The 10841-nt window shown below is 38.5% G+C and overlaps 2 protein-coding genes across 4 annotated transcripts in view; one reads left to right on the top strand and one right to left on the bottom strand.

The window, feature by feature from the left end:
* The window catches only part of LOC147874954 (uncharacterized), a 43499-nt gene that overhangs the window by 31603 nt on the left and 1055 nt on the right, over positions 1-10841 (bottom strand). For 2 of the 3 annotated variants that reach the window (XR_015533258.1, XM_087342206.1), the window contains exon 2: positions 9450-9609. Coding sequence is in view for 2 of the 3 variants with exons in the window: in XM_087342206.1 (XP_087198332.1) it covers positions 9450-9609 (160 nt within the window). In the remaining variant the exon portion in view is untranslated. Of the gene's footprint in view, positions 1-8101; positions 9610-10841 lie in introns of those variants that run through there. The other variant, XM_087342199.1, reaches the window with a different exon arrangement.
* On the top strand, positions 2206-8885 carry LOC147874955 (uncharacterized). The gene is made up of 4 exons (XM_087359512.1): positions 2206-2950; positions 4481-4723; positions 6398-6528; positions 7259-8885. The coding sequence occupies exons 1-4, from the start codon at positions 2206-2208 to the stop codon at positions 8411-8413; spliced, it is 2274 nt and encodes a 757-aa protein (XP_087215638.1). The 3' UTR covers positions 8414-8885.

The following is a 10841-nucleotide window of genomic DNA, read 5'->3' as shown; positions in this document are numbered from 1 at the left end:
CTAAAAACAAGCAACAGTTTCCAAAGACTAAATTTCTTACCCGTTCCTTTTTCGCTAACATTCCTCCATCTATGCTCACGACCCCACAATATTTAATAACCAATCTCACTAAATCATCATTTAATCACTAGCCACGGCCTATTTTACTGTTACTGAGAGAAGTAAGCCGCCAGGTCACAGGATTATCCTTGGTATGAGGGTCGTGTATTTCCCACAATGCGCCTTATTCCCTGGCTCTGTGTCATTGAATATCCTACGGGCGGTGATGATGAAATGATGGTCGAGGAAAGTCATTAGGCAGACACTCAGATACTGCAATCTGGTGGCCTAAGTGATAACTATCGAACAATTGGGATTCAATACCTCTTTCTAAATGTATGCTGAAAATAACGCATGAGGATATTTTGTGTATTCCTGTACGGAATACAATTTCCGAGCGCGTTTAACTACAGCAAGACTCCACCCCTTCCTTAATTTCTTCTTTTTCTTTCTTTCATCATTTTGTCATTCCATGATATCGTTTTTAAAGTTGACTGTACTGCATTACAATGTTTCTATAAATGCCATACACATAAAACCAGCAAGTGGCATACATTTCAATTGTTCTATATTTCCATATCAAGCGTCTGAAAGGAAAGCGGCACAAAGGAGTTCAATATATTTTGCTCGACTGCATAACAAAAAATTCAAAGGCCCAAACATTCACCTTAACAGTTATACTGCACTTAATTCTAACATAAATGTAACACTGTATAAAATATTTTAAAAACTGTTAAATATAAAGCCTTAAACCAGGATAGACCCTAGTTCCTTTTTATATTTTCCACTACATAACTTTCCTATATAAATAAAGAAGTCTCCTAATAAAAATGTTTGTTGCTATTTGTACACCATTCTTAAAAGATACTGAACCTACAAGAAAATTGCATCACTGCACTCTGCAGAAATCTGAATTACTTAAATATTTTAGAAGCCCTATTTTGCTGATGTGGTTCTCAAATAAGCAACCAGTGTCCCAGATAAGGATGGGGGTTGGCCAGTTGGTCAACCATGGATTATTCCATTGCTGGGCATGAATAGCGCTTGGTTTGGTACCACAAAACTGATTGTTGTATATGAATAATAATATAATATTGGTATATCTGAGTAAACCCTGTATGTGAACACTGTTTTGTAACTCGGACTTTCACCGATGCTATTCCCGCCTGATAATTGGGTTGTTTTTAAAGGAAATGGTGACACTGTGACACTTTGACACTGTCACCCCACAATCATTTCAAAATAAGCATCAGCTAAGGTCCGGGAGTGAGACAAGTATCAGTACAGAGTACAAAAGTTCACATATTGTACCCGGGATACGCCCTTGCTGACCAATATATATACACCAGTAAGAGCATTACCCAATACTCTTTTTAGATCTGTTACGAGTCAGTCTTCACGACGGCACTTCAGTTCAGAGTCGGCCACTGCGATAGCCTTACGCAGCCAACTAGTGTAATTTACTATTTACTAGTAATAAAACCTTGTACGAGTCAACTCTCTGCAGTACTTATTCAATCGGCAACGAATAACCAACCAACCAACCAACCAATCAAAATCCGCTCGACCAACGTTATTCGAACCCACTCTGTACTTACACGGTTTTTCCCGTGTCTGGTACACAACACTGGTGTCAGGTGTGTGGGGTTGTCGCCAATTTGCACGTAACTGGAACCAGGTACATTACGTCAGTAGAGCGTGCGGTTGAGAAGAAATTGCAGAGAGACGAGTCAAGGGACATTAGGACGGTCTCTTTACGAGAAACAGTAGGAAGAAGATATACCAGCCCGGATATCGTCTTCGAGGAGGAGGAGGACCACTACAATTAGCGGTCTACAAAGAGTAACTTCCAGGAGCCCAGCGGCAGGAAGCAGTAGGAAGAAGGTATACCAGCCCGGATATCGTCTTCGAGGAGGAGGACCACTACAATTAGCGGTCTACAGAGAGTAACTTCCAGGAGCCCAGCGGCAGGAAGCAGTAGGAAGAAGGTATACCAGCCCGGATATCGTCTTCGAGGAGGACCACGGCAGTAAGCGGTCTACGGAAGAGCAACTTCCACGAACCCAGTGGCAGGAACAGCATCTGGAGCAGTGAAGGACGTCGAGCAGGAGGGCTTGACCAGAAAGAAGAAAAACTATTGAAGGGTGAGTTTTTGCTCAGATTTCCATGACTACCCGATACCCCAATTCGGAGATACAGGTGGCGGAAGCAGATAGAGCAAGCACCATGTCTGTAGAATATATTACTGTTACAGAAGCAATGAAGTTGATTTCACCATTTAGTGGGAATAAACGGGAAGTGCTGACATTTGTGTCAAATGCCGACACAGCTTTCAGGTGTATAAATCCTAATCATGAGGATAGATTGTATCAGTTTGTACTGACAAGGATTAGCGGGGAACCCAGGACCGCGATTGCTCACAGAAATTTAGAAAACTGGGTGGAACTAAAAGAATTTCTGAGGAATACTTACGTAGAGAAGAGAACATTAGATTTCCATGCAAATCAGCTGTTTAGGGCAAAACAGAATAAAACAGAAAATGTGTCGGAGTGGATTCAGAGAATCCAGACACTAGGATCAAAGTTTAGAGAATCTGCATTGTTGAATTGTGATGGAGAAGAAAGGGCAGGAATATTAAGCCTATCAGATAGATTAAGAAACATTTGTTTTATTCAGGGGTTGTACTTGGAAAGGATACAAACAATAGTCCGCAGTCGCAACAATGAAAGTTTTGATAAAATTGCAGAAACAGCCCTTGAGGAGGAAAGTGCGATTGTCTCTAAGCACGAGAGGTACAGAGGGGATATAGTACCTCCACCAAAATGTGGGAACTGTGGGAAACCAGGACATTCCAGTAACAGATGTTTTGTAAAAAAAGATATTCGTGTTAACCAAGTTAAGGTAGAAAGAAGTAAGGACGTAGTTTGTTTCAAGTGCAATGTCAGAGGACACTATGCAAAGGATTGCCGAAGGGCATCAGGAAAATTTAATAGAAAAAACAACTACCAGGAGAAATCGGGAAACGGGAGCCGACTATCGGAGGACAGCCGTCCGACAGCCAGTTTCGTTCAATAGGCTGTATAAATTCAAATACTTGTGATTTTGTAAAAATTGAGTTGAACATAAGCAGGGATAAGGAACTGTATTTTTTATTGAACACCGGAGCAGACGTCTCTATATTAAAAGGCAAAACGTTATTTGGTAGTACAGAGTTCGAACCTCGAGAGAAGGTTAAACTAAAAGGTGTAAATGGGGCCATAGTTGAAACACATGGGTCAGTGAACGCGGACATTATAGAAGAAGGGACTAGAATTCCGTTCACATTTCAGGTAGTAAGCGACCAAATAGACATTGACGGAGATGGAATTTTGGGTTCTCCGAAGGATGCAGGCGAAGATATGCTACGAGAGCAAAATTTTAGAACTCAAAGGGAAGAATTTTAACATTTGTAAGACACTACTAGGAAAAAACCAGTCAGGAAAGCGAGGGACTGAAGAAGAGCAAGTAGAACAAAATATGCTAACGTTAACGTTACCTAGGAGGTCAGAAACAGTCGTTCGAGTCCCGGTGGAGTTTGAAAAGGATCAAACAGAAGGGTTAATAGAAAAATGCCAATTGCAAGAAGGAGTAGTTGTAGCAAATTCTTTAACTACTGTTAGAGGAGGTTATGCAATAACCAGCATATTAAATACGAACGAGAAAGAGATTACTATACCCGAGCCTAAAATTAAGTTGGAAAAGATTGAGGAATTGCCCATGGAAACGACAGGAATACATAACAGAAAGCCATATCGTGGTAGAGATGTTTAAGGTAAGCTGAGGCTAGAACATTTAAATGATGAAGAGAGGAAAATTTTAGAAAATACTTGCCTAGATTACCAAGATATTTTCTATTTACCAGGTGACAAATTTAGTTCTACGAATGCGATGAAGCATTCGATAACCTTGTTACCAGGAACAACACCGATAAACACTAGACCATATAGGTTGCCTGAAGCTCAGAAAGCAGAGATAGAAAAACAAATAGGCAAACTTTTAGAAGAAGGTATAATAGAGGAAAGTAGTTCACCATGGAACAGTCCACTTTTGGTAGTGCCAAAGAAAGCTGACGCAAGTGGAGAGAAAAAATGGCGAATAGTTGTAGATTTTAGGAAATTAAATGAAAAAACAATTGGAAACGCCTACCCTCTCCCTGATATAACAGAAATTTTAGATCAACTGGGGCAATCAAAATATTTTTCTCTTATAGATATGGTGATGGGATACCATCAGATAGAATTGAAACCAGAGGATAAAGAGAAAACGGCTTTTAGCACTAAACAAGGTCATTGGGCCTACAGGAAAATGCCATTCGGATTAAAGACAGCACCAGCAACATTTCAATGTTTGATGAATTCTATTTTGAGTGGTTTAACCGGTTCAAGATGTTTCGTATTCTTAGACGATGTAGTTATATATGCAAAGTCTTTGGAAGAACATGATGTGAAACTTAGGGAGGTATTTGCTAGGTTTAGAAAAGCAAATCTAAAACTCCAGCCCGACAAATGTGAATTTCTACGGAAAGAAGTAAACTATTTGGGACATTTGATCACTGAGGAAGGTGTTAGACCAGATCCCAGTAAGGTGGAAGCCATTGAGAGATTTACAAGTCCAGAAAATGAGAAACAATTGAAAAGTTTTCTAGGTATGGCAAGCTATTATAGAAAATTTATTCCAAGATTTAGCAAAATAGCAGCACCATTGCATGCCTTGCTTAAGAAAGATGTTAAATTTGAATGGATGATTGAACAAGAAAACGCTTTTCAAAATTTAAAGGCAAAATTAACAGCACAACCTATTTTGCAGTACCCAGATTTCACAAAAGAATTTATTCTAACGACAGATGCATGCAATCAGGGAATAGGAGCAGTACTATCACAGGGCGAGATAGGTAAAGATTTGCCAATAGCATAAGCGAGTCGTAATTTGAATAAGGCAGAACAGAACTACACTACAAGTGAGAAGGAATTATTAGCAATAGTATGGGGAATAAAGCATTTTAGACCGTATCTTTACGGGAGAAAATTCAAAATTACAAGTGACCATAAGCCATTAATGTGGATCGTAAATGTGAAAGATCCAGGTTACTTAGGTGGCGAATAAAACTAGAAGAGTATGACTATGAAATAGTATACAAAAAAGGGGCTCTTAACACTAATGCAGATGCATTAAGTAGAATTAATACCATAGTCAGTAACAAGGAAACTTCTGTTGAGGAGATAGGAGAGGAAGGCAGGAAACAAATCCTTTATGAATATCACGATGCACCTGTAGGAGGACATCGAGGAATGAACAAAACTTATCAGGCTATAAAGTCAAAATTCGTGTGGCCAAACATGAAAAGGGAGATAGAGGACTATGTAAAAAGGTGTAGAAGTTGCCAGAAAAATAAAGTTCTAAGTCCAAGAAAGAGAGCGCCAATGGAGATTACAACCACGGCAGAACATCCGTTTGAAAAATGTAGTTTGGACATTGTAGGACCTTTACCAGAAACTGGGAAGGGAAATAAATATATACTTACATTTCAGGATGATCTTAGCAAATTCATGTCGGCAGTACCAATTCCCCAACAAGACGCGGATACCGTAGCGAGGGAATTTGTGTTAAATATTGTTTTGAAAATGGGAACCCCAAAACAGATCTTGACGGATCAGGGAAGTAACTTTTTGAGTGACTTATTCAAAAGTATATGCAAATTATTACAGATTAAGAAGTTACAGACGACAGCATTTAGGCCAGAATCAAATGGAGGACTAGAAAGAAGTCACAGAGTTTTAGCTGAGTACTTACGTCACTACGTAGACGAAGACCAAAGTAATTGGGATGAGTGGGTACCTTATGCCATGTATCTTTATAATACCACGGTACATGCTGCTACAGGATACACACCATTCGAGCTAGTGTACGGTTTTCAGTCGACATTACATGAAACACCGAGTATGCAATACAATTACGATGATTACGTCATGGAACTACGAAGCAGGTTACAAACAGCACACGACGTAGCGAAACAAAAATTGATAAAAGCTAAGGAAAAGAGTAAGGAATATTTCGACAAAAATTCAGAAGAATTTCAGTTAAACATAGGGGATAAAGTTTTACTTTACGATGAGACTGTACGAAGGGGCAGGTCACGTAAACTCAGTAATCAGTGGATAGGACCCTACGAGGTCGTTGACATAGATAAAGTTAATGTCACTATAAAGAGAGGACGAAGGATACAGAAGGTACACATAAACAGAGTAAAACCATTCTATTAGCTCAAAAGAAGTAAATCAGAAACACAACAAAGTGAAATGGTGTTTAACTCTCTTTTCAGAAAAGATGATCAAATTTGCGGTAATACTGCTATGGCTAACACTAATTGAGGATTCAGCAACGACCATGGGAGAAATAGGATACACAGTGGAAAAATATGACGAAACTCCAGGAATATACTATGAAATAAAGGTCAGATAAATTTATACAACACGGAATGGAGAACTGTGGTATATGTGGATTTAAATAAAATAAATAATCAGTCTAATGGAATAGACCAATACATAACACATGTAAACATATTATGTCAGAAGATAGAGATCCAAAATTGGACAGACTGCTATCATTTTCGGGAAATTGCTAAAGATAAATTATTGCAGGTTAGGAAAAGCGAAGATCTGTTATTGGAAATTACTGAACACAAGACAGAAAAATCGCGAAAGAGAAGGGGTATATTCAATTTCATTGGAGAAGTTAGCAAAATTTTATTCGGTACTATGGACAATGACGATGCTCAATATTATAATGAACAAATAAAACATTTTGAAGAAAATTCCGATGATATGACCAAACTATTAAAACAGCAACTATATGTGGTGAAGTCATCACTAGGAGCTATCAATAACACCCTTACAGATATGGAGTATAACGAAGAAAAGGTCAAAAGGGGGTTAACCGAAATAAAGAACTATATAAAATCAGTGACTACCGAAAATCGAGAAAAGATAAGTACTATAGCAGCAAAGGTCACAGTAGAGGGTCACATTGCTAGAGTTAATGAAGCAAGTAATGAATTACTACGACACTTGGATATCTTGCTCCAAAGTGTAACAAATGCGCGAAAAGGGATTTTACAACCGCAAGTTGTATCTCCAAAGATGATAATGAATGCTTGGTTTCAGAGCATGCCATCCTTTCCTAAGATACCACTGCACCCTTTCCGCTGAGCAAGAACTCGATTAATTTAATTTATAAAGTTTGTGACATTCATGTATATATAAATGAAGGTAAATTAGGTTATGTAATCACCTTACCTTTAATTAATAGGGGTACATTCAAGGTCTTTAGAATGATACCTATACCGATACCTTTAGGTAAAAACAAATTTGCGTATATTGATACAGATGAATCAAATTTATGTTTAGACCAAACAAGACAATATTATTTTGGAATTAATGATAAGGAATTTAATGAATGTAAGAATGTGGATTCAAATACAAGGATTTGTAAACAGAAACACCCATTACTATCAAGCCATTTACAGGAATCATGTGCAGTCAAACTACTGCAACGTAGAAGAGAAATTCCAAATAGTTGTGATACCAGATTGGTACAGGTAAAGAATACTATATGGACACAGCTTGATAATAATGAATGGATATATTTTGCACCTACTACTGAGAGTGTAACAGTATTATGCCAGGGTAAGGAACCCACAGACGTTATACTCACAGGGGTGGGAAAATTAGGTATAAATTCAGGATGCAAAGGATACAGTATGTATGCACTTTTGCAAACAAGTTCTAAAGTGAAGGTAAATATTGTAAAGCAAGAAGATATGCTTTCTCAAGTACCAATAGATTTTGATTGTTTTGAAGAACTAGGAATTGAATTTAATACAAGTAATTCACCAATAAATATTGAATTTAAACATGTAGCATCGCACTTAGACGATCTAAAACATGCAAGCTTTAAAATATCAGAATTAGAAAAGGAAATTAAGGAACAAGAGTGGAAAAATCATCATTTAATCACACACACTACATATTCTGTAACAGTGTATATTTTGTTGAGTGCAATTGCTATGTATGTAACATATAGGATATATAAATGTGTAAAATTTAGATGTACACGAGTACAAGGCCTTAAGGCATTGACAGCACCTTCAAGAGAAATCCAAACGTCTGCAGAATCCAGTGGTAGCGGTAATACGGTAAACATAAATATAAAGACTAGCAATGAAAGTTTGTCCTTAAGACAGGAAGAAATTCCGCTACGTGATTCACAGCAATCACTGCATGAAGAAACTACACCTCGAAGGTCTCTCAGACCTCGAGCAACAAAGTCATGTTTTTAGGCCCAATTAAGGTGTAAATTGGACCTTAGTTTGAAGGGGGAGGTGTTGTATATGAATAATAATATAATATTGGTATATCTGAGTAAACCCTGTATGTGAACACTGTTTTGTAACTCGGACTTTCACCGATGCTATTCCCGCCTGATAATTGGGTTGTTTTTAAAGGAAATAGTGACACTGTGACACTTTGACACTGTCACCCCACAATCATTTCAAAATAAGCATCAGCTAAGGTCCGGGAGTGAGACAAGTATCAGTACAGAGTACAAAAGTTCACATATTGTACCCGGGATACGCCCTTGCTGACCAATATATATACACCAGTAAGAGCATTACCCAATACTCTTTTTAGATCTGTTACGAGTCAGTCTTCACGACGGCACTTCAGTTCAGAGTCGGCCACTGCGATAGCCTTACGCAGCCAACTAGTGTAATTTACTATTTACTAGTAATAAAACCTTGTACGAGTCAACTCTCTGCAGTACTTATTCAATCGGCAACGAATAACCAACCAACCAACCAACCAATCAAAATCCGCTCGACCAACGTTATTCGAACCCACTCTGTACGGTTTTTCCCGTGTCTGGTACACAACATGATCTCCATATCTGAACCCATAACATAGCAGATCAACCGATCAACAGGATGTTTCAAAACTCCTTTTTAAATGAACACTCCAAACATTCCAGTTTGTTTTGGTCCATTGAATGTTAAAAAATCAATAAGGAAAAATTACGCAGTCACAAAAACCACATGATTTTAATATTTTGACACCCGGCAAACTATTCACATCGCAAGAATTTCTTAACGGAACCAATTTACAAATTCAGTACACATTACGCAGTTTTTAAATGCTTTAAAATCTGTCTCAGCCTGAATTCTGATGTAACTGGAGCCCTCTCCAGTGTCCTGAGCATTAGCAGCAATAATCTGAGGTAGACTGTCACATGTTCTGCAGATTTATCCATCTGTATATGACACTGTTGGCTAAGCAGCCATGGTTCTGTGGTAAAACAAAATGTTCTTGCTTCCCTACCTTTCGGTAGGACTGGTGTTTGTTCCTTGTTCTTACAGCGACCAGCAGATGGTGACACTGTACCTGGAGCCTCTACGGCAGTTGCATCACCACATGCAGGACACCAGTAGCTATCAGCTGTTTTCATACCTTTGGTCACACTCCGAAGACCACTGTTTCTCTGGAACCAACATTTTACTCTGTAATTGTACAAGTATTAGACAAAATAATTTCTAGCAAACTACAAAATTTTCAACTGAATGTAAACAATTTAATTAATATAAAAATAATAAACATCTCATGGCAAATTCCCATATGGAAGTCAGGTCTTTATAAAATGGTCTTCCCCAAAATCACACCATAATGCTAAATTGTCTAAAAACAATAATAGTAGTAAGAAGAATTCAGTTCGTTCACTGATGTCCTTCAGAACAGCTGAGAAGCCAAATGAATGCCCCATTAAGTATATCAACGCAGAAACACTTTTGGCTGCGGGAGTGATCTTCAAATTATGAATTGCAGTACAAGCAGAGAAGTCTGATTGATCCCACTGGGTATAAGCATTAGGACAATCCAAAGTGGATCAGCAACTTTTAACACAGTTAACAACAAAAATGGCATAAACTTGAGTCTAAAAAGCAGTGTTGAGGATTTAATCCAAGTAAAATATCTTCATACTTATAGTTACAACACCATGAAAACCCCACAAACCATAAAGCAGCACCAAAGTATTCAGAACTAACCTACGAGATGGCTCAGAGACCCCGAAGGTTCATCACCAAATTAACAGAAGCCTCCACCAGACCCTGTCTTGGGCCAACAAAATCCAGGATCCTTCAACTCTCATCTCCCATAGATCCCACCCCGAGTTTATCCTTCCATCTACATCTAGATCTTCCTGGCAGTCTCTACCCCTCAGGCTTCCGAACCAATACCTGGTGGACACCTCTTGCCCCATCAATGCGTGTCACATGCCCCGCCTATCTCATTCTTCTTGTCTTAATCACCCTGACAATACTGGGAGAAGAGTACAAATTTTTAAGCTCATCATTATGCAGCTTTCTCCACACCCCATCCTCTTCTGTCCTAGGCCCAAATAACCTCCTCAGCACCATATTCTCAAACACCTGCAATCTATGATCCTCCCCGAGAGTGAGAGATCATGATTGGAACCCATGCAAAAAAACAGGCAGAATTACTGTTTTGTACATTTTAATATTTTGAACTGAAAAGTAGCAAGCATTTCCAGAATTTAGTCTTCTCCTAATATCCTCGGGAATATCATTATGATTTTTTACTCTTGTTCCCAAATATCTGAACTCTTGTCACACTTTCAAAGGACTTATTAGCCACCCTAATATGATTTTGATCACCGGTCTGCTGACGAGATACTAACATGTAGTTAGTATGTAA

The sequence above is a fragment of the Zootermopsis nevadensis genome, unplaced genomic scaffold, assembly GCF_977971745.1.
Source record: "Zootermopsis nevadensis isolate Lab colony 2312 unplaced genomic scaffold, Znev_1.0 Znev_ptg000003l, whole genome shotgun sequence".
NCBI lineage: Eukaryota > Metazoa > Arthropoda > Insecta > Blattodea > Termopsidae > Zootermopsis > Zootermopsis nevadensis.
The sequence above is the reverse complement of the archived record's forward strand: the minus strand, read 5'-3'. Positions and strand labels throughout refer to the sequence as shown.

What these genes read in the sequence shown, in the direction of transcription:
- LOC147874955 (XM_087359512.1), top strand. Translation starts at nt 2,206, where the DNA reads ATGACTACCCGATACCCCAATTCGGAGATACAGGTGGCGGAAGCAGAT. An exon ending in CCAAGTTAAGGTAGAAAGAA is followed by an intron (nt 2,951 to 4,480) that starts GTAAGGACGTAG and finishes TCGTATTCTTAG; the next exon opens with ACGATGTAGTTATATATGCA. An exon ending in ACAATTGAAAAGTTTTCTAG is followed by an intron (nt 4,724 to 6,397) that starts GTATGGCAAGCT and finishes CTCTCTTTTCAG; the next exon opens with AAAAGATGATCAAATTTGCG.